Source organism: Pungitius pungitius, chromosome 6 (genome assembly GCF_949316345.1).
Source record: "Pungitius pungitius chromosome 6, fPunPun2.1, whole genome shotgun sequence".
Taxonomy (NCBI): domain Eukaryota; kingdom Metazoa; phylum Chordata; class Actinopteri; order Perciformes; family Gasterosteidae; genus Pungitius; species Pungitius pungitius.
In genome coordinates, this window is record NC_084905.1 from 17,506,098 (window position 1) to 17,529,579 (window position 23,482).

General features: G+C 46.3%; 3 protein-coding genes across 3 annotated transcripts in view; 1 reads left to right on the forward strand and 2 right to left on the reverse strand.

Moving 5' to 3' along the window:
* Positions 1-2,226, reverse strand: part of LOC119195946 (cyclin-dependent kinase 17-like) — a 22,951-nt gene extending 20,725 nt beyond the window's left edge. Inside the window, exon 1 of the mRNA XM_037451284.2 lies at positions 1,857-2,226. The gene's annotated coding sequence lies outside the window, so the exon portion shown is untranslated. The remainder of the gene's footprint in view (positions 1-1,856) is intronic.
* Positions 2,227-3,022: 796 nt separating this feature from the next.
* Positions 3,023-6,872, forward strand: ucmab (upper zone of growth plate and cartilage matrix associated b). The gene is made up of 5 exons (XM_037451872.2): positions 3,023-3,293; positions 3,411-3,473; positions 3,566-3,661; positions 6,147-6,245; positions 6,334-6,872. Exons 1-5 carry the CDS (start codon positions 3,236-3,238, stop codon positions 6,429-6,431), a joined length of 414 nt encoding a protein of 137 aa, XP_037307769.2. The 5' UTR covers positions 3,023-3,235; the 3' UTR covers positions 6,432-6,872.
* Positions 6,873-6,908: 36 nt separating this feature from the next.
* camk1db (calcium/calmodulin-dependent protein kinase 1Db) lies at positions 6,909-23,089 on the reverse strand. Its single transcript, XM_037451871.2, has 11 exons — positions 22,609-23,089; positions 15,238-15,369; positions 14,154-14,228; positions 13,077-13,215; positions 12,682-12,808; positions 12,366-12,441; positions 11,226-11,338; positions 10,214-10,292; positions 9,367-9,454; positions 9,086-9,254; positions 6,909-8,925 (listed from the first exon to the last, which is right to left on the reverse strand). Exons 1-11 carry the CDS (start codon positions 22,701-22,703, stop codon positions 8,762-8,764), a joined length of 1,257 nt encoding a protein of 418 aa, XP_037307768.1. The 5' UTR covers positions 22,704-23,089; the 3' UTR covers positions 6,909-8,761.
* Positions 23,090-23,482: the final 393 nt, after the last annotated feature.

Here is a 23,482-nt window from a genome sequence, read left to right on the forward strand (position 1 = left end):
GCCAGCTGTCTTGGCCCGCTGCACACTAAGTCACATTTGTAAGAGCAAAACCTTGTGAAAAATGTAAAATCACTCTGTTTGAAATCCATCAGAGTATGATTCGATGTTCAAAAAGTAGAGGCTGAATCATTTGGCAAAAGCACACATGTATTAATGTGTATGCTCTCACAAATGCACACACACACACACCCATCCACATACTGCACCATCATTTGATCTGCGTCGGGAGTCGAAGGATAAGCAGCGCATGGCTACAGCTGTTTCACGGCAGGTCGGGTTACACCGCCGCCTCCATCCCCGAGGCCTTCACCAAGGGAACGACCCCACGTCAAACCAACACACGGAAGGGTACACCGGCCCTCCCTCGGGTAACGGGCTCAACGAGATGTATTTTGAGCACACACACAACAAAATAATAATAATAAATCGACACGCCTCCTGAAGCTTCTGAATAATGCACATATTTCTTTGGGGATGAAGTTCAGCAGACTGTAGTTGTCAAACTGAAAGCTGCTCACAGGAAGTGGGAGAAAGTGCTTCTACAGCGCATTCATTAAGTGAAACAGAAAGTGTAGAGTGACAGGTGAGATGTTTTAATGTTTCCATATCACAGTATCATGTTTAGATATATTTTTTCTTAGTGAAAAAAAGTTCAGTAAAAAAGCTGATGTTCAAAATAAAACATTTAAAATAAATGTGTTGGTATTGATAGAAAACATTTTATCTGCAACAAATAGTATGCAGAGATATAAATCAATCCCACCCACAAAATTATCTGAAACTGTCATAACTTGACAAATCTGGAAAAAGTATAGTTTTCTCCATCCATGATGGCAAACATAATATTTGGGATCTTGGAGTCCCCAAATTGAGGACAACCATACCAACAATCTTTAGCAGCAGCCTTTACGTTATCTTCAAATGTGGGTGTCTAGTATAGTAAACTGTTCTAATATCTGTGACTCATGAGAACATGGTAATGTGGCAATAAATATTTAACCACATATGCTCCTGGGTGTAGGAGAACTTCCTCATGGGTTTGCAATGAACACCTCCCCCCGAAACCACAACAATGATGTCTTCCTTTTGCACATCCTGCGAACTTTACGTCCCCCCCCCCCCCACCACCATCACCACACGCAGTCCACTACCGCATGTTAGGCAAGACGTGGGCAGGGCAGGATTTCACTGATAGCCGCCTTTCAGGAGGGAGGGGAGGGGGGTGGCAGATTCCTGGAGTCTTTCTCGAACTGTTTCCCCGGCAGGCTCCTGTCTGCTGATCCTTTCCCGTCCCACAAACAGCTGAGACGGCTTAAAGCTCTTAATACTGACTGCGCGTGTGAGATCAATGCTTGTGCGATGCTTCAAAATAAAAAATAAAATAAAAAATGCGAAGACACTAAAATGTGGGTCGGTGAGTGTTTTGGTGGCGAGACGATACGACGCAGAGCAGCTCGCGAGGAAGTCCCTCTGAACGCGTTAAGAAGGCGCCGCGCCGAGCTGACACCAACGTTTCAACGGTCGAGGGGCCGACGCGAAGAAGCCACTCGGGAACTTAACGTTGACTCCACCATTCATTTTAAGCTGCGCGAGGCTCAACCTCGCGGTGTTTTTAATGTTTCCGTTCACCCGCGGCCATTCACCTGTGAACGGGACGCACCGAACCAATGTGAAGTAAAAAAAAAAAAAAAAAACACCACATTGGTGAAGATGTTTTTTTGCTGTCCGCGCAGTGCGGAGTTAACGTTAGTTACCAGCTTGGGGGAGGGCGGATATTTTTCGTTTAACCGTCGCTAAATTCATCAAAGAAACTAACGTTAGCTAACGTTACGCCGAAATGCGCGAGTGACTCTCACCAGAAACGACGAACGTTGCTCCGACCGGAGTCCCCGACCTCGGAGCTTCTTCTCGGGCCGGATGCCGTCTTTCCCTCCGAGCGTGAAGAAAAAAATAAAAAGAAAAGACTGCCGGCTGCTTCTTTGTGGTTTCGGTGTGGTGGGACTACTTTTTCTCCCCTTCAATGTCGCTTATATCCGCGGAATGTGACGTTCGGCAGCATGGCTAGCTATCTAGTACCTTCTTTTTTAAGAATTTAAAAGTTTAGCTCCCAGTAGAGAATAACAAGCGCTGTTGTCGTTTCCTCCGACCATGGCCGGGTGAGAGACGATGTGTGGTGATTAGTGGTGGTTGTTCAGTGTTGTCCTCTCCACACCGCCGTGTCCTCAAAGCGTCTGCGGGGAGGGGGGGGGGGCTGGTTGTCGTGAGGGGGGGTAACAGTGCCTCCTAACGGTTGCTGCTGGAAACGGCAGAACATGGTTTTCAGGGCGGCCCACAGCGGGCCCTAGTGGAGGAAAGATGCAATTCCAACGCCATTAAATATATACATTTTTTAAAAAGTTGGGACATTCAGCATAATGTTGAATGTAAAGCTTTCAATGGTAGTTCCTTCCAAAAACCTGGTAACAAACAAACCCGGAAATTCAAAACTCACATGCGATTGAATTTGATTTTCCACCCGTTCCTCGCTTACCTGAACAAACCTAAAACATATATTCTGAAACCTTTCACACAATTTCTTCTCACTTTCCCTGCACAACAATCCTTTCACCTTGGACAAAAAAAATTCAAACATTCAGTCTCTTCTTCGGGCACCGACAGAATTTAAGTATGAAAGAAAAAAACTCTCAAGCAAACAGAAGGTTGCATACTTTCCAGCAGGACTTTGTGCAAGAGGCAGAGAGAGAGAGAGAGCAGCTTTGTTAAGAGGCCTCTTTCAGCTGCATCTGCAAAGGAGACATTTGGCAAGAAAACCCTTGCTCCAGGTCCCATTTCCTCTAGAACCAATTGTTTTCTGTTGTCCGTGGTCCATTTCCTTGATCAAGTATGGGTATGAACTGGATAAGTGGTGCAAATTCAGCCTGTAGAATAATTTATATAAGGAGGCCTGAAGTTTCCCCCTCTACGACTAAAGAAATAAGCCCTCAAAGGTTCATGAAACCACAAAAAATAAGTGGTTAAAGGAGCACAATAGTGGAAATTAAATTTTCTGCAGCTTCCTGAGACTTGAAAAAACCCTCCCTGCTGTTTATTGGACTCAAATCGCTACCCTCCCTCTCCTCCGACAAGCAGTCAATATTCCTCCAGGCTCCCACCTCCACCTCCCACCTACTCACCTCTCCCTCCTGGTCGTCCACATAACCCGTATCTCCCAACAACGTCAGACACAGAGCTGAAGATGTCCTGGACGTATGCGACCCTCCTGGCTCTCCTCGCCGTGCTTCTGGCACTTTGCTGTGAGTTTGGTGAAGAATCATTGACGTGATGGATTTTTCTTCTTCTTTTCTTCTTTGTGTGCATGGAACCCAGAATACATGTGATTTGATCCAAAGCCTCCACGCTTTGTCCCGCAGGGTCTCCAGAGGCCGAGTCTGCAGCTGTGCACAGCAGCACGGGCATCGCTAAAGAGCCCCGAGGTGAGGAGCCGCATCAGCCGCTTCTCCTCTTCATCCCTTCTCTCTATCACTTTAAGTTCGTGAGATGAACCTCCGCCTGATCCCCACTGCAGGGCCGGCGAAGAAGATCTTCATGAAGGAGCAAGACGCCTCAAACTTCATCAGGAGACGCAGCAGACGGGGGGCGAAGTCTCAGGATGAGATGAACGGTGAGTTGAAGGGAGGTCTGGTCCTCTGAGGTGGTTCTGTGTTTGCATCACATTGCATCCAAATTAGGTCACGTGTAAAGAAAAAATCAAAACAAAACCATCAGTCTTTACGATTCGGTTTTGGCAATTGTCAGCCTGCAATATTTAGACCCAAATACAGTAATCACTTTCCTAATAGTGAATTTATTATTATTAACGTTTTGTTCAATTAAGAGTTTTTACTTCCTTCTTGTCTTCAAGCTGTACAATGTGCAAACATGTTGCAATTGTAACATACATTCTGCTAACAAGCCCCAGATTAATATCATCTGATGAATTTCCTACAAATTGGTGTAACTACCTTTAATATTTATGAACCTAAACGATAACAAAACAAAGCACTAATCTTAGAAACAACGTGAAAAATGTGAAACAAAGAGCAAATATCTGTGAAGAAACATTGTGTTTTAATGAAAACCGTTGACATTTTCTTCTCTCACTTCAAGGAAAAGTGATTTTTGCAACTGAGACAAATTGAATATTGTCTTAGTTTAATATGTATTTACGACCATCTGAACTTTTTTATGGCGTCCAGCAACTGTTTACTGTTTGGGGAACCTGGCCTGACCCGGGGCGACCTCAGGTCTCACAGCAGCTCGTCTGCTGGATGCGGCAGAAGGACCCAAGGGGCAGAAGGGATCTCACAAACACACACACACACACATGCATGATCAGCGCACGAGTAAATCTGTGAATATTTTCCTTTGTTGTGAAAATTCACACGCTGTACAATGTTTGACATTCCCGAGGGATTTAACGGCCCAGTTACGTACAGTTCTGCCAACAGGAAGGTGAGAGCACACACTGAGGCCGCTGCGCCGAACCAGAGTTGTGTAACACGCTGTCAGGTCTCCCCCCCCCCCCCGTGCGTAACAACAAGACACTCTGTGCTGTTCAAAGCTGGGATTCGGTGAACGCGAAGCGCTGAAAAGATGAGAGCGAGTGGGTGAGCGGTGGGCTCACTGCTGAATGTGGAATGTGGCGGCACACAGGCAGAAAGGGTTCAGAGGCAAACCCAGTGAAAAGAACGCGGCTTACTTTGAGGAGCTCTCTCTCTCTCTGCTGCATAATGAAAAGCACAACAATTCGCCAGCAGGCCGGTGAAATTTGCACCAAAAAGTATTTGACGAACTTGTTTTTAGTTTTTAGTTGGTGAATGCGGCGAAATGAAAACTTGACATGAAAACGTGGACAGCGAACTCTAAATGCTGCCGTTTGACCTTTTGTCAGAGCCCGGTGAGCCGGAAAAAGCAGGTCGGCTCCGGTGTGTCGGGGGGGGGGGGGGGGGGTGGAAGATGATGGATGATTTACTCTGCTGTGCAAAGTTATAAATAGTGAGCTGTTCCCACTTACGCCAGGATGTTTTCATCTGCAGGGCATCGGTCAATCATTAAAACATGACTTGAAATCACAGCATGAGTTCCACCTCCTACTTCAGGCCCTGCCTTTCGCTCGGGATCCAGTTAAAGGGTCAAAGGTAGCGACCCGACTTTGGAAAGGTTACCATGGCAATCCCAAACTTTTCTCACCTCAGCTGATGGGTCTTTCTAACGTTACTAAGGTCAGAGTGTGTGCATCTCACTGACAACATCATGACAGATGAGGACTTCGTGGTGCCCTGGTCGTCGTCTTGGTATCTCCAATCCTGCGGGTCGGAGGTCACATGCCGCTCGTTTCTCTGCTTCTATATTCGAACCAACTCGGAAAACCGATCCCGAGTGGACAACATCCTCACTGAAGAAACTGTAGATTTAGCAAAACACTCAGTTGCTTTGTCGACTGTCAGGGTGCTTGTGAGTTCTGGATAAAGATGGACCTCTGATGTTATTTTTGGATCTGAAAAATAACTTCTTAGATCATCAGACTTCATTTCGTCCTTAGGTGGTCCAAGTTTGGGTGTTTTTGAGTGTCGGCCTTGGTAACCATCAACTGTAGTGAAGCACAGCGTCACCACAAACACCGTCTTTATGAAGTTCACTAAAAGCAGCTTTTGTTCAGATGCAGTGAGTCATTTCTTTGTGGCAGGTTGTCACATTCAGATAGTAAAGCGCCATTGCGTTGACTGCGTGTGTCTGTACATGTTGATGAGCTTTCAACGGAAACTCTGCTTTTATTTTCCACGTTAATCCAGTTTTATTTCCAGACCAACACGATTTTGAAGGTGGAATTCATAGTGGAGTATTCAGAGTTGTGACTGTTTGTTGGGAAGTGATTTTCTTCTTCAGCCAGCCTGAGCAATTCACTTTAAGTTCGTTGGCCATAAAACGAATAAAGAACAATGACGGTAATTCGTAAAGTCAGTCGCTTTGTTCAACAGCTCCGTTAAAAAGGTTTAGGATGCTCAGTCTGCTTAATCTGACTATTACAAAAAAACGACTGAATTGTAGATGTTTACATGCAACTAATGCATCATCATCATCATCATCCTCCCCCTCTGTGCTTGCAGCGGAGCAGATGCAGATTCTGGCTGCAGATGAGCGGAAGAGAGAGTTTCATGAGCAGAAGAGGAACGAATTTGAGAGCCACGCCGAAGAGGAGAATGATGGTACACCCGGTGTAGCTGGGAGGGACAATTTTCCTTCACTTGCACCGGCACATTTCTCCCCACTAAAACTCTGCAATAATCTTCCCAGAACAAGACGAGAGGAGCAGAGAGAGCACCGAGCAGTGGAGGGAGTTTCACTACGACGGGATGCATCCTCCTCAGGAGTACAACCGTCAGTCCGTCTGAGGCCCGAGGTGCAGTGAGGGAGGAGAGAGGTGAAGCTTTAATGAAACCTCGATGTTACACGATGTTCCTCCGCTGACAGTGACACCGATTTGTATTAAAACACAATATGAAGACATCATGATTATATAGGGATTTCTCACAAGTAATGGGTTAGGAAGAAAAAATATCAAAAAATCCTAAGCTATTGAAATTGTTGGCATTGTCCAACTAACAGACAATAAAACATGATATTGGCTTTGATATAATAGTGGAAAAACTACAACTACAAAACTAGAGCGTTTGCCATCACTTCAAAACCATGTTTAGAACAAATTATGAAAACTCATTGAGTATCAAGACGATAAAAGAATACTATGTATGTTTTTCGGTATGAAAGAGGGCCTGGGTTAAATAGATGTGCAATGATTTTTTACACAGCTTTTAGTAGACATTGACTCACCTGTGATGAAATGAAGTCTCTTAACAATCTTTTTAAAAAAAAACTGTATTTTTATTGTAATAAATGTGTACAAACTGAAATAATTTGACCATTTACTCCCCCGTCAAGAAGCAACAACTCATGCATGCGTCTATTTTAATACATTAGCCTCTAAAACTCCAAAGCACATTTCTGCAACAATATGTCATACATGCAAACTGAGGAGCTCGCAATGCGTCACATTTCTGATTCCTGCTGATGCTTTTTTGGAAGGGAAATATAAAGGGGAAGACAAAATATAGATTAACACTCAAGACCCGAGCTAACTGTTGTTGAGCTTTAAATTTACAATAAGTAGATGTCAATATTCATCACAGCATTTTAGACAATTCAATATGACAAAGCCCTCAATATTGGACATATTTTAGAGGAGTTCTTTTTTTTCCATTCAAATTAAGTGATTTTAAATTAAATAAGAGGTAGCACAGAGAACCCTCTAAGACAGATACCTTATTTTCTCTGTGTATGGGAAGCCTCTGGAGCGAGAAAGAGAGTCTTTGTGCTGAATTCAACAGGCTGGTATGAAAGTACAGTGATCAAACACACAGAGAGAGAGAGAGAGAGAGAGAGAGAGCTGTTCTCAGACCAGCCACTGCATGAGCGGAAGCACAGCACGATAGTACGACTACTGGACCCAACACAGCAAAGGAATTCTGCTCTGGGGAATCCATTATGAATATACATTTGCATTAATTTGTTGTTTTTCCGCTCACTTTGTGATGAACACGGTCATCTTTAATTCCCAATTTGATTCTGGGTTTTAACGGGAAAACAATACATTCAGTACAAGTACCATTACCATACTGTCAATCATGAGGGGTTTAAAGAAGAACATTGATGGCACATCAGAATAACATGCAGTAACTGGAGGTTCCAACCATTTCATCGGCCTCCTCAGAGGTGAGAGGGTTTTGGCTTCATGTTGGAGCTCATCCCTGAGAACTGGTCACATGGCAACAACACTCATGGTTGCCCCCCTGTGGTCAACGAGGAGTTCACAGTTACGTCCAAAAAACCTGTTCATCAGATCAAACACCAATTACAGAGTAACAACAATTAGATTCTTCATCATTCAATAGACTCCAGTCCTCTCTAATAGCACATTTACACATATTTTACAAAAGTGATAATATGTATTATAAGAAAATAAATAATCCAATACATTAGTGCAATGCACCGGCTCTCTCAGGCATCACAGCCGTGATTGAAGCACGTCGTCGTCCTGCTGTTTCCTGTTCACACACACACACACACACACACACTTTAAAAGCAAAGAGGTAAAGCATACCGTCACACTGTTGGGCGCAATTGTAACGAACAGCACAGCAAAGTAAATGAAGCGCTGTCCAAACAACAAAAACTAAGAACAGAGCACAGATGATGTCACAATTATTTACCGCAGCGTAACATGACACCATTCAACATTTCCAGGTATTTACACAAGGCATACCGAGGAGTGTCCCTTTCTTAGGACACTCGCAGTCTAAACGGATAGCAGCGTCAATAAAGTGTTCCCATCAGCGTGGCGCTCCCCAACCTCCTGCTTTCTCTGCCAAACAACCACGATTCATCAGGTGGACTACGGCCTCCACAATAACCACTTCTGGTGAGCATCTTCCCCTCTGTACTGAGAGGGGGGGTGTGGGGGGGGAGTTGGGGTGTGGGGGCTGCCGGGCTGAGCCAACGCTCCTCAAAACTCCTCCCGTGGTTGGCAGAAACAGGTGGGAGGCCGCGGGACGAGCAAACTGGGCGACGGCGTCGAGGCCTGGGGAGGGAGGGAGGGACGGGGTGGCGTCCCCCCCCCGTCTCAAAGCTCCGTGGTCTCCCAGCTCACCTCCCGCGGCACCTGGCGTCATTTAGTCCCGGTGTGGATGACCGTGACGGTGGAGGGGCGCGGGCGCGGCGGCTCGGCCACCGCGGGCGGCTCCTCCAGTGCGGCGCCGGGGGCGGGGGGGGCGGGGCCGGGGTCCTGGGCGCACACTTTGACAGCAGAGGGCAGGGGTTCTATTGGAGAGCCTGAGGGAGGAATATATACACGTTTATTGTGGTGCCCACGTGGCTCATGCCGAATCAGCGTCGCTTTTTAAACCGCTTCCAATCGCCTCGACGAAAAAAGGAGGGCAGCGGAGTGATCGGAGCTCAGCTGACATGTTTGTGTCACCGAGGCGTCACTCACCGTCCTTCAGGGAAAGCGGGGCGCAGTCCACCGACTGGCTCTTGGCCGGAGCGCGGCTCTGGGGGCCGGACGCGGCGTTGTTGTTGTTGTTGTGGACGCTGCTGCCGAAGCTGGTGCCCAGCTGCAGGCGCCTCATGTGGCGGACCACGGCCGTGGCGTTGAAGGCTTGCTGTGGAAAACGGACACGTGCAATAAACAGGCCGTCGTCCACTGGGGGGTTTCTGACAGGTCAGAGAAACGGAGGGTGTATCCGGGTGTCTGATTAAGTGTCGCGCGCTCACCCTCCATTTGCTTTTGGCAAAGTTTTTCCGCATCTGTCGACTGACGGATTCGTGGATGTTCTTGCGTAGAGCGGTGTCTCCGGCAATCCTGAAAATTAAAGTCAAGTTTTAGATTATGCAAATGAATATTGACACAAACACAGCATCCGCCAAATGGTTTATATTTGTATCTGTAAAACCTCTGAGAATCCTCCTGCTCATCCTGCTGCTGCTGTTGTTGTTTTTTTCCAATTTGCACGGGTCATTTATTTTCATTCTGCTACAACATCTCTGATTGATGGATGCCGTGTTTCTGCCGTAGCTCGCACGCTGCATCCCGCTCCGTCGCATTCATCATAACATCTGCTTCTCACACTGCTGTGACAAACCCCGTATTTGTATAAGCGGCCCGACCCGCCCAGGACCCCAAAAGGCCCATTAAGGGCTAACAGAGCGATCCATACTGGCCACCTCGCCCAGAGACAGCGGCACCACGCCCCCCCCCCCCCCCCCCGCCCCGCTTGCTCTCATTAGCTCCGGCTCGGGGCCTGGGAAGACATCATAATTGTTCATTAAAGCTTCCGCATTCTTCAAGGATCCTTCAGGATACCAGCCACTAATAGGCAGCCATTTATTCAGCGGATCTCTCTCTCTCTCTCTCTGAGGGCTGGCGGCGCCGAGCAGAGGTGGGTTCGCGCCTCGGAGCTACGTGGCGACAGATGACAGTGGGAGGACATTTTCTCCGTGACAAATGCGTGAGCCCCGGCGAGCTGCGTCACACTGTGGTTTAGTCACGCCCGAAATGCGCGTGGTTCCCTGTGTCTGCGTGGTTGGGCTGCGGCGCGGTGCGCGACGGGCAGTTTCTCACCAAGGGTGCTGAAGAGCCTGGTCACATATGAATCTCTTCTCTGGGTCCTTCTCCATGAGGCAGCTGATAAAGTCTTTGGCTGTGGAGGGAAATGAGGAATTGAGACGGGTAATTTTGTTCTAGTTATAGAGAAAATAGAAATCATGTTCTACTGACATAATAAACAGAACCAGGAAATGTTACAAATGTGTGGAGGTTAGAAGACGTGGCTGATTTCCAAGGGAATTTCCTTGAAATAATGGTCAAATTAAATTTAAATCATTTTAAATACCTACAGTATGCATTGTCATGAACATGTTTCTCCATTTCTTTCAGTGTATGGATCCCCATAAAAAAAACACATGTTTAGCTGACCTTCTGACCAAAATAATCAAAGTTATGCCTTAGACTAATTATGTGATATTATTAATTGAAAATGAATGCAATAATAGGTTGTCCGTAAATAAATATATAAAAAAAGAAGTCCACGTAACAAGGGGTGCTTGTTGGATTGTTGGACACCGTGCAGCTGTGATCTCACTACTTCTCTACTGTTACACGGGTTTATACGCTGATGCTACTGTAGCATCCCGCATGTGGATGATTGAACCCCCCTGCACGGACCAGTGGAGTTTCATGTCATACTAACCTGAGTTACATACATCTTTGTAGCTAGATGAAAACGCTGGCCCCTAATTGTGGGGGTTTTGGGTGATGTTACACACAGTGTGATTAAATATTTACTAGTTAGTTCATATTTAAGCAAGAGATGGAAGAAATGTTTCAAGACCCCAAAAGAGGTAAATAAGCCAGAAAGATAAATAGAATTACAAAAATAAAACAAATTTTATAAATTAGGTTATATGTAAACTAGGCTATTCATCTACCTGCAGGCCTATTAATTAAATTCCTGACTTGTCTAATAACGCTTTCATAAATCACTTATGATACTAATTTGAAAATAATGGGTTCCTTCGCATATATTCTAAAAACAAACACACAGACACACACAAACACACACGTCATAGCTCACCGGAGTCTGATATGTCGTCCCAGTACGGTGCGTCAAACTCATAGTCGGCCTTGAGAATCTGCTCAAAGAGCTTTGAATCGTTCTCGTCGTAGAACGGAGGGTAACCACACAGCCTGGAAACACGAACATGGTTACACAACAACAATTTGTGCGAGTGCCGATATCGAGCTTATGGCGCGAACTTTAACCCAAATAGAAAAAAGGATTTACTGGGGCATAATCTCATTCACTGGCCCTTTGAGTTTTTCCTTTAGCAAACTGCAGGAGACGGTTCAGAGGGATTACAGAGACTACATGGAGGCTAAGAGGGAAAGAAAAAAAAAAAGAAGAGAGCGGTTTATATTCTCACACGATGTGAAGAAAAAATGACAAGCAACCTGCAGATTTAGATTCTCAACTTGTTTAAGGAACAGGCTCTTTGGCGAGGGCTTTGGGAACTCTTCCATGCGATTACCGTAAAAATGTCTCACACCTAACGAATGGATAACGAGAGGAGGGACTTTCCCTTCGCTATCCAGCAAGACCACTTACTTCATGCACTGAAACACTGAAAGCTTTACAGGGTCTACAAAATAAGAACATTCGCTGTGGGAATCATCACCGGTCAAATGGTGGATGTCGGGTTTGATTTTGACTGCTTTTTTTTAGGTGTTATATCGTAGATTGTTTCAGGATGTGTTTTCATCTTATTAATGTTTTTATGCATTTTATCATTCCGGCCTCGCTAAGGTGAGCCCCAAAAGGACTTTCAGTCCACTGATGAATACACATCTTTGGTCCAGACTACGGCCCCCATGACACTTTGGAGACACATTCAAGTCTGAATCATTTTGGTTATTGTTTGCCTGTACGTCCAGCTCCTACAAGAGAATTTTTTATTGTAAGTGTAATATCTCATCAACTGTTGCTGGTAAAGATGGCAAAAATGTTCACCTGTTCTCCTCAGGATAAAAAAACGAATTACATCGGTTCTTGTTTGTCTTTTCAATACTTTTACTTTTTAATCCGTGTCCAAAGCTTATAGCTTAGCTTTCTAATCTCTTGATAGGTTTACATGAAAAAACGACAGCAGCAATACATTGAAATATGGTGTAAAGCTTCGGGTAATGACAGTATTTATAATTAAAAGTCAACACTTACAGAATATAAGCGATGACCCCAATGGACCAGCAGTCCACAGCTTTACTGTAGGGCTTCTGAGCCAGAACCTCAGGAGCTGAAACAATGAAATGATTATTTATTTTTCAAATGGTCAGAAAAACTAATACCCATGTATTGTTTTGACCCTTCAATGACACAGAAGCTGAAGAAGAATGTAAATGGTGGTTGGTTGGCCCGTAGCAGATGGCTATGGTTGACCTGCGGCTTCTGGCCCGATTAGATAAGATCATGTGTTGCCAACTAGCTCATCTAATTATCTCAGAGGATGTTTCCAGAGCTCAGAGGGTGTCCTCACCAACGTATCCTGGAGTCCCACAGGCGGTGGCCATCACGTCACCCGTTCCCTCCATCTTTGATAAGCCAAAGTCACTGATCATGATTTTTGATTCATCGTGGGGACTGAAGTACAGCAGGTTCTCCGGCTGGATAGAAGAGGAACAGAGCTTGTAAAAATTGTATTGGTGCGCGCGTGTGTGTGTGTGTTCATTGTGTGGATTCGTGGCGGAAGATCCAGAGACAAAATGAGAAACTAAATCCCTTGGATTTGCCCGTCAAGAGTTGGACAGCTCAGCCGAGAGGCAGCATGAGTTTCCTCAGAGTGGGAAGATCCCTTTAGTTTAACATCTGTGGGTGAACCCCATGACGCGCTCCGGTTATATCATAACCCCCCAGTGAAGTCACATATTGTACCTTTAGGTCTCGGTGCACTATGCCCAGAGAGTGCAGGTAGTTGACTGCATCCAAAACCTGTCGAATGAGCCGGCTGGCATCCATCTCTGTGTAGAACCCTTTCTCTACGATGCGGTCGAACAGCTCGCCTCCAGACACCCTGCAGGACACAGACAAGTTATTTGGAAACTGCCAGGTGCATTTTGATATTAGCAGATCCCAAATGATTGCTTTAATGTCCCCACACTGAATATAAAAAGTAGTTTGGCTGACTTCTATTTGCCGTTGGTACCAGGTGTGCTTCCTAAAAGCAATGTATTATTACCGACAACATAATAGAAATACCTCATTCAGTACAAGAATCGATTGGATTCGCAAGCTTTTCACACCTTCACACGTTCAAGCAACCCTTTAAACTTTGTCCTTGAGGAATAAACAGTAAAATCAATAGCTGTGACATACTTGACTTAACGTGAAGCTTAAGCATTGTGAGCTTAAGATTCACTTCGGTGCTGAAAAGAGAGACAACAGTACACATGAGGCCAGCCGACAGTTAGCTTAGCTTTGCATAAGGGCTGGAGACAGTTAAGCATGCTTTTGTACCTGTATACAATAAAAACATAGCCCCGCAGCATGTGTTTAATTTAAGTGTAAAGAAGCACGTGCCATGTGGAGGGGGATGTGGCTTGCTGAATTTGTAAGACATAAACTGAAATAAAAAAATGGTATTATCAGTTGTAGTTCTCCAGAATAATGTTATTATTCAACAAAATTATTATATATCAACGAAAATGTGTTATCTTTTTTTGTGTGATTTCTAGCATTTAATGAAATACCTTGTATCGTGCATCGGACATTATATTCTTGCATGAAAATACCTGCGGCACATCGAAAACCAGGAGGCTCGTTCTGTGACTCAAATGAGATAATAACAATAATAATAATACTTCAGTAAAATCCGCCACTCATCCTCTGCCACAGATATTAAAGTGGTAGCAATCTTCCACAAGGACACATTAAAGACGGGAAAAAACAACACATTATCAAAGTGGGAGACAGAGAGCTAAGCCAAACTAAATGATGGGTTGATGTACTCACAGCTGCATTATGAGGTACAAGTGGTTTGAGCTCTCGTAGATGTCCTCCAGAGCCACAATATTCTCATGCTTTATCCTGCAGAGGGAGGACATAAAATTCACTTTGCTTGTTGTCAGCCTCGGCTCATTTCACCACAGTTCTTTAATGAGGAGCGATTAGCCTCCTCTTCATTTTAAATGATGCCCTGCCAACAGGAGAAAAAAAAGGTTTCTCTTTTGTTGCCTTATTTAGCAGCATTTTGTAATCACACTGGTTGATTGGGCACACGTGTATATTCATGCTTGTTGAAATTCAGGCTGGGAAAGTGTGTCTTTTACACAAGGGAGAAGCTTTTGCGTGGGATGGAGGGGTGGGACGACACCATGTGGAGGGGCACCTGAAGAAAAGAAGCTGGGAGTCTGTGTCCAGGCAACCAAACAAGGTTTTACAAAAAAAAAAAAAAAAAAACCTCTCCATGGAGACATGCAGATGACAGAGCGTGTTCACAAGGGCAGGTAGCTGAAAGGGAAAAGGTGGGAGTGGAAGAGGAGGAGGAGGGAGAATCTCAAAGGGCTAAAGCAACCTTGAAAACTTCCCTTCAGAGAGAAGTCCTGAACGAAAAAGAGGTTTCAGTCAACTAACACAGCAGAGTAACGAGTGCGAAGAGAGGGAGGGGGAAGAAAAAAAGGTGATGAAACAATAAAACAGCAAGAAAAGTGGAGGGAGTCAAAAGGGTAGCAACTGTAACCAAGGCAACTACACCCAACAACTGTCGAGCTCACTTCAAGAGTGACTGATAACCGAGCTTCTCCGGGGAAATCAACCATCCGGCCCCGGAGGAGGATGGATTGTTAGTGTGTGTGTGTGTGTGTGTGTGTGTGTGTGTGTGTGTGTGTGTACATTGTGAAGACCCAAAATGGTGGATAGATGAGATCCGACAAGTAAGTCACTTAAGCCTGACAACGGCTGTTTAATAAACTCAGCAGCTCTAAACTCCCCCCCCCCGAAGACGCTGCGAGGTGCCGACCCCACTTTTTCTAAAGCGGCCTCCTTCTTCTGCAACCTCCCCCCCCACCCCCCCGCGGCTGAGCCACGCGGTACCTACTTCCTGAGCACTGCGATCTCATTCTCGATACTCGTCTCCTTTCCCTTCAGCGCTTTTTTCGGGATGCACTTGATTGCCACCATCTTTCCCGTGGCCTTCTCCCGAGCCATCACCACTTCGGAAAACGCACCGCTGAGAGAGAGAGAGAGAGAGAGAGAAACATGTCAGTTGTGCACATTCGCTCGGGCCAATATTGACACAGAAACCCTATCGTCGGTGAGTAGATAAAGGGCACTCGGAGGCGGAGAAGCCAGAGTACACAAACAGAAAACTGTGAATATTTGCTGAGAACAGGCCAAGTCCCCGACTATGGCCAACAGCCGCTCGTGTTGGCTTACGCTCGGGGCTCGTGTGCCGCCAAAAAGCACGGCAAACACTTTTAAAACCTCTAAAAAAAAAACTAAAAAACTAAAAAACAACACACACACACACACACACACATTTAGGACGGCAGATAGCGTGTCTTCCTCTGAACATCTGTCCCCGCACACGAGAGCCCTTTAAAAACAAATACAGAATTGAGGGGAATATTTGCTCAAGCAATCTGCATCTGTTGCTATGATACCACACTTAATAAATCTCGCTGAGGAGGCAGCGTGATTGCTCTCCACACTCCTTTCTGTATTTTATTTTCCACCTTTTTGCACAAGGGCTTAACGTGAACATGAAAAAAAAAAAAAAAAAGGGTAGTTAGATTTGGAACTCTGAGGGTCGTTTTCACGGGAAGCAAAACAACTACTGTGACCCGAAAAAGAGATCCTTGATACGCTGATTAAGTCAAGAAGCTTGTTTGCGCCAACTTATCAACATGAGACATGAAATAGTAAAACTGAGCCTGAGGCCAAACGGTCGAGAGTCCAACTGCAGCCAATGAATCCTTGATCAACTCTTCTGTTTGGAAAAACAGGTTTCTTTTTATAGCGTTATATAAATTGTCAACTGCAGCTCAGTGGTTTTATATTTTATTATACTGTCCCTTTTTAGTTCTGAGAGAAATAAATGTTTTATTTTGTGCAACTTTATCTTAATTATCAATCAATAAATGTATTGCGAGACCTGTACAGCAAAATGCACTATGAACATACAGTATGTAATGAGTTAAACACAGTATGTAACAATAAGTTCTAACTAAAATAATTCTGACATTTAAGATTTTGATCCAAGATGTTTTTTGTGCCAATTTCAATCCATTTCTTGTTGTGTGTCTGTGAGATTGTCTTGCTTGCTTTTCACTGAAATCCTTTTTAATTATACCTACAATGCAACAGTGACAAAAGGTATTATATAAAGAGCAATCACCTTCTAACCCACCATTATCTATTAAGTAATCTCAAATTACAATTTCGACCGTTTCTGACAAAATCTTTAATTGCAGAAATAAGCTGTTGAAAGGTCTACGGTTACACAAAAGGGAAAGGAAGATTACACATCTTAAGTGATCCGCAGCCTTACAAAAAGAAAGATGGCCAACATCAAAAAGGTCCATTATGTGCCCAGAGTGTAATCAAAAATATAACTCCACTCGCTGCACCGAGTCCCACCGAGGCCATCAAATCCAAGCTAATCCCTCACTCCACATGTGTGTGTGTATGTGTGACACACACACACACACACACACACACACTACCGGGTCGCAAAGTCCTGCCCCCGGGTGTGATGAGGTTGAACACACTCAGACAAACCGAGGGGGCTCAGAGCGCACGGCCCTCCGACTCCAACCTTTACTCGGACACGCGATGTGGGACAGTATGTAAATTCACGGCCTGTCACGCCAGCATCTCCCCACCGCCGCTGTTGCCGTGAGAACCACGGGCCTCAATTCTCTTCAGCTCATGAAGCCAACGTCCCCCGGTCGTGCATACAGGAGGAGAGAGAATTATTGTTCTTTCTTTTTCAGAGCACGCTTTCTGCAGCAGGAGAACACAATGACAGAAACCACAGGAAACCTGTGAGCTCCTGGAGGTGGGGGGGAGGAGGGGGGGGGGGGGCACGAGCACGTAGCACCATTTCGGTCCCTCTGCTAACCGCGTTCACATGCGGCAACATCACTTCCTGCGAATGACACAACGACAGAATCCAACCCTGTTGCTTCCCTTCGCACCGTTGATGCATGAAGAGCGACAAACAGCGCCGCGAGCATCGATCTATCCGTTCCACACACACACACACACACACACACACACACACACACACACACACACACACACACACACACACACACACACACACACACACACACACACACACACACACACACACACACACACACACACACACACACACACAGGAAGGAAAAGGTGTGAGGGAGACATATGGTGATGCCCACATGCTCCCTCTACACATACACACTCTCTACTTAAATATACACATGCAGAGATACGGGAACACGTCCACAACCAGCATTTTGTGTCATTTTTCAACAAATACATTTTCAAAAAAAAGAAAAGAAAATGTTGCGTTGTGCTTTCTCATGTAGAATACGGAATGTATGTACAATTCACTACTTTTCCGCGGACTAAATGATTGATAAAATGAAAATGATCACAAACGATGAGAACAATGATGGTTAACTGGTGCGCTTCAAACCCCCCCCCCCCCCACCTTTGTCACTACCGACAAATTCATGTGTGAGATCCTCCTCGGTGTGATCTGGTGAGGAGCATTAAGTGATGAGCGAAACTTCCATCTCACCCTTAAATCGAAACCAACTCGGTTGTGCAAGATGAATCCGCTTGGCTGCAAAAATGCGTCTGAGCCATCACCTCAGCGCATGACTCACTCGCTTGAATGACAATATCTCAATTTTAAAGTTCTTCTCAGTGCCAGAGAGCTCCTTCGTCAAGGCTCTTGGATGACAGTGTGAGGTGTGTGTGTGTGTGTGTGTGTGTGTCACACACAACATCACCACACTGTGTGAAGGACAGCCGGGGCGAACGGCCTGACTGACGTGTGTTTGCAGCGCTCGGTGTGAAACCTGCGGCGGGGGCTGCACATGCAAACTCAAGTTGTGTTTCAAACAAACCAGACAACTTCTTCGGGGGCCACGACCTCAGCCGGTCGTCCTTTAGCGATAAAAGGTCATCGTTTTGTTGTGTTTTTTTTTCCCCTTCTTCTTGACATTCTTTTTACTGTGTCGAGTAATCACACTGGAGCCTCTCGTGCACGATGCGTCACAGAGGCCCGTCGCGCACCAGGTCGGATGGAGAAGCCGGACCAGATATTCCAGGTAGAGCAATGAGTGGTGCGACCTGCAGCGCTCAAAGTCACCCTTCGTCGGTTCAGCGGCGGCTTTCACCAGAAGCACGCCACTTTATGCCATCAACGCTTGCAGGAATGCAGGCCAAATGAACTTCAACAGGCTTGGGTACGATCACTGTTTCTACTAAACACATGTACGTGTACACAAATAATATGAAAACATGAGATGAATTCATTACAATACAAAATAACATGTTAAACAGATATCACACCACCATCTGCTAAACTCATTTTTTTTGAAAAAGGCTGTGCAAACGGGGGCTACTTTGTGCAATGTTCGCTTTATTAGTGTCATCGTCTAGAATCCACCGATCCGGTCACCCAATTTTGATTAATCTAAATACATTTTCAGGCCAAATGACCATACCAAACATGTTGCCTCCATCTTTCAGAAATCGTTACTGAACACCACTTTCCACCCGTACCCAGCAGTAAGGTCATCGCTGGTTCCTGCAGCCAAACCGGTCGGCACTGGTTTTCTCTTCTTCCGTTTGGTAAACAGCATCGATCGGGTTAAATCAACTCCAGTAATACGTTTTTGTATTAAATCCAGAAGCCCTCGGTCCCAACAAATGATGCTGGCAACCATTACCCAAACAACACACACGGACCTGCGGCTGCGTTCCAGGAATTTGCACTTGAGACAGTTGATCAAAACCAAGAAAGACGGTCAGTTTACAGGGCGACAAGAGTCATTGCCACCCACGAAGAACTGAAAACAGGAGACACATCTATCGCCTCGGGGGGGGGGGGGGGATGTTTGGCAGAAATCTGTCCTAAGCATCACATCGGCCTCGTCGGAGAGAAGCCGAATTATTTTAATAGGGGCGATTATCGCTTCCTGCGCTTTTGATACAGGGCCGGTCTGGTGCACTTCAGCTCCCTTGAGTGCAGAGGACGGCACACTGTGGCATTCACTGTGGTGGGAGGGTAATGGCTACAAATGGAAAGCATCACACATACTACGCATTATCTTATTTGACTCTCCATCGTTACGGTCGACGACAAAGTGTCTCCACCCACAGTCAGTGTAGCTGGAGGGAAGTGGTGGTGGAGGTGGGAAGAGGGAGCAACCAAGGACTACATCCTAGTTGCCTAGCTGCCAGTTTCCCCTGCCTCAAGGAACCGACCTACTCCCTACGCGAGCCGTTTTTTTTGAGAATGATCAATTAAGGTAGGCGGTCATTTCGATGCATCACGAGCGAGAGCTTTGTCAGAGCCGGGGGTCAGTTCACTATCAAAAAGAAGAGACCCATCTATTCGTTCGGGGGGGGAAGATAGATGTAAAAAGGATGAAGTATTTAAAACAACTAAAGTAAAGAAAAGACCACACAAACCCCCGACACAATGCGTGAAGGCACAGAAGTGTGAAATTTGTTACTAAATCAATATTTCTTTGTTGACGGTGGTTCACATGGCGACAGCTCTACAGAGCATTTTAGCATCTCTCAGCTTTACTTTTCAATGTCACCGCTTCTCCCATTCATTTTTTCCAGCCACAGATCCAGACCCAGTTTATACGCTATCTGCAATTAGCTGGTGAACACTTAGCGGCTCAAGAGCCGGAGATCCAGCTCTGGGTTGTAGAGAACTAAATCAGAGCGATGAAAAGAGAGAATAATGTACTTAAATTGAGCATCTGGACAGAAACATGACTCAAAGTGAATGATAATGTTCCATAACTGCAGAATGTTTAAATAGGCGAGCACGAACATATCCCTGATGACTTTACTTGTCATTTATTGGCCCAAATAGACAGCTTACAAGGTCGTGATAATAAAGGTATTAGCGGCGATAGGAAATATCAGACATTAAATACAGTTTCTTAATCGCTTTCTGTCACAGTTACGATTCTAATGAGTGACAATTATACTGAAAATTGGGGAGTAAAACTCCCTGGTATCGGAGCAGTAGGCGTTGGAGGCTACTCTGAGTCTAGCGGGGCCCCATCCTGCTGCACATTTACAACACCTGCCAACCCGGGACTCTGAAGGTTACTTAATTTGCTCCCACAGAGTATCAGCAGCTTAAGGCTCTGAAATTAGCCACAAGGCAAAGTAGCAGTGAGGTAGGAAAAAGGTCTTCAGTGACGAAGATCTCGTTAGGCCCCAGTAGCTAATGCAAGAAAAAAGAAAAGAAAAAAGAGGGCAGGATGTGTGGCCGAAGCACCGCCACGGGCTTACTCCCCAAAATCCGATCAACGCCCGATTGATCCGTCACGGTGTGGCCTCGAAACAATTCTTTGTGCAATGCGCACTTAACCGGAGTCAACGTAGCAAAAGCCCAATGCAGACACTAATCTGTTAGAAGTGAAAATATTACCTTACAAAGTAAAAAAGCTAAATCTACTTCCATAGAATTAGACTTAAGATTGTGTCATTATCACTGCGCTTATTGTTCCAGATGGTGGAGGTAAAGCTGGTTTCAATTTATTGACGGTATTCTGATTAATCTGTGTGATGTTGAGCAGAAGTATATAGTGTCATATGAAAAAAAGTACCTCAAAGTTGTACTTTAAGTGTTGTACTTGAGTACTTGTTTGTGTGTGGAGCATTGAACTGTGGTCGCTGACACCGGAGGAGGAAGAGAAGGAGAAGAAGGATAATCTACATCTCCCTCCCTTTCAGCAACACCCCCCCTCCGCCGTCCATTTTTAATCCCCGAGCAAAGCCGCCGCGCGGCTCCTCCGCGAGGACCGTCCCTCCATCAAGACACAACGAGGTCTCTCTCAGAGTCAACCAGGAACGAGGACCCTCAGCACGCCGCCCCACCCCCCCCCCCCCCCCCCGCGCGCCGATGGACGTGGGCGAGAGCGTGCTCGCTCCTCTGACCCGGCCCGTTGTGCGGACAGCAGATCAGGGTGATTCACCGCCGTTATTCAGAGGCGCACGAAGGCCTCGGGGGAAATCAGAGCAGCCTCCGGGCAGGAATGTCTGACTGTCGGCTACAGGCGATGAAGAGCGCGCTTTGTGAATCACCGATCGGTGCCTGAGAAGCACAGAGGGAGACGATGAAGCACAAAAGGGTGTTGGGTTCACACAACATGCAGCAGAATGTATAACAAGCAAAAACAATCATTTTATCTGCTGCACAGCTTTGCTGCAAAACAAGGCGGCCGTGGGCCTCCTCGACACCGCCTGGGTCCAAATGAAGCAAACAAACATATTTCCCCCGGGGGATGCCCCCCCCCCTCCTTCATATCCTCAACACAGGGTACTTCCCCGAATGACAAATTCCTCTCATTTAAAAAAAAAGGGGAGGACGGACATGTCTTTAGTGGACAAAACTGAGAGAGAGAGTTATGATCAAGATCGGCCTGAGACTTTCAGTAGTTTGGGGTCTTCCATTCAAAGGGGGGTGGGGGGGGGGGGCATCTCTGTCAGCAGAATAACGTGTTCACAGAAGAAACGACGCACGAAGTCACGCAGCACTAACAGCGGACCAAAATAAACTCTGGAATTTATGCCTGCGTGATCTGAGGGGCCAGAGAAGAACTTTTTAAGCAGAGTGGTCCCCGGGCGCAGTGTTTAGTCTGTAGAACCCAGACGTGACGCGTCTCTGCGAACCAACCTCTCCCCCAGCTCCAAAAAAAAGAAAGAAAGAAAAAGACCACAGATTGGGAGTTGATTTCAGTTACACGCGTATGCGAATAGGCCCATGAAAACCACCCCCCCCTCCCCACCAAACACAAATAAATAAAATAAATGTCTGCCCGCCCTGTGCTGCAGCTCCGATCTGATCCGCGGACCAACAACAACAAAAAAAAACAAAAAAAACCCCCGCCGCGGTAGTTTCTTGAATGAACTGTTGGGGGGCATCGCGCGTGCCGCGACCACTTCACACGCCGCGCCTCGCAAACGAACGAACCACGGTCCACGCGCCCGCGACAATTAACCGGAGGCTTGAATGGGATTCGTTCAAAAGAATAAAAACGGGTCTCGTTTAGCCGTCGAGTCGTCGCCGAACATTCAACAGCTGTCAGTGTGCTCTGCGTCTCCGTCTCCGTCGAGTCGGCGTCATTGTCGTCTGCAACAACTGGATACAAAGTTTACAGTCGCGCGCGAGGTTCCGTAGCGTTTTTTCGGGGGGGGGGGGCGAGGGGGGGTTACTCACGTGCCGAGGACTTCTTTGAAGTCAAATATATTCTTGATATCGTCGACATTCTTTTTCCAAGATCCATCGCTGGACTCGCCGTTTTCTTTCGCCATTTCGCACCGGGAGGGGGGGGGGCGGGTGGGTGGGGAGACCAGGAGGAGGAGGAGGAGGAGATGATGAAGATGCTGCTGTAGGATCAAAACTGTCGTCCCATCGAGACACAACAATAACAACAACAATAAAAAGAGAGAGAGAGAAAGAGAGAGAAATACAAAAAAAGTAGTGCACTTGTGTTTTTCCCCAAGAGCTTCCTGACTATTTGTCAGACCATGTCGCGTCCTCAGCCCGCGCAGTCAGGCGAGCCCGAGAGGGGGGGGTGGGGGGAGGCGGGAGGAGGTGGAGGGGTATGTCCTACACCCGGAGAGGTTATTTGACTAATCTCCTTGACGTACAGCGGATCCCGACTCTGAGCTTCCCCGCTGCTCGGATCACTGTAAACGTGGGGAGGGAGGAGGAGGGGGAGGGAACAAGTCTCTCTCTCTCTCTCTCTCTCTCTCTCTTCCTCCTCGGGGGAGGGGGTGTCAAGGCGGCGATGCGGTGAGTTGAGGTCGGGTGGGTGCGTGCCGCCCTGTGGTTGTTATGGCGATGGGAGGAGTGGGAGGTTGCTGCTCCCCGCCTGTCTTATCCGACAGCGAGCACGATGAAACGACTTAACGTGTTCGCATTGCACCAAATCACTTGTGTGTGTGTGTGTGTGTGTGTGTGGGGGGGGGGGGGGGGGGGTGCTCTGCAGGTCTGAATCAGAGTCGGTGTTTTCCTGCTGTGAATGCATTGAAAACCCACGCCGTTATTTTTTTGTTGTTGCTACAAACAGGGGCGTAGCTGGGAGCGA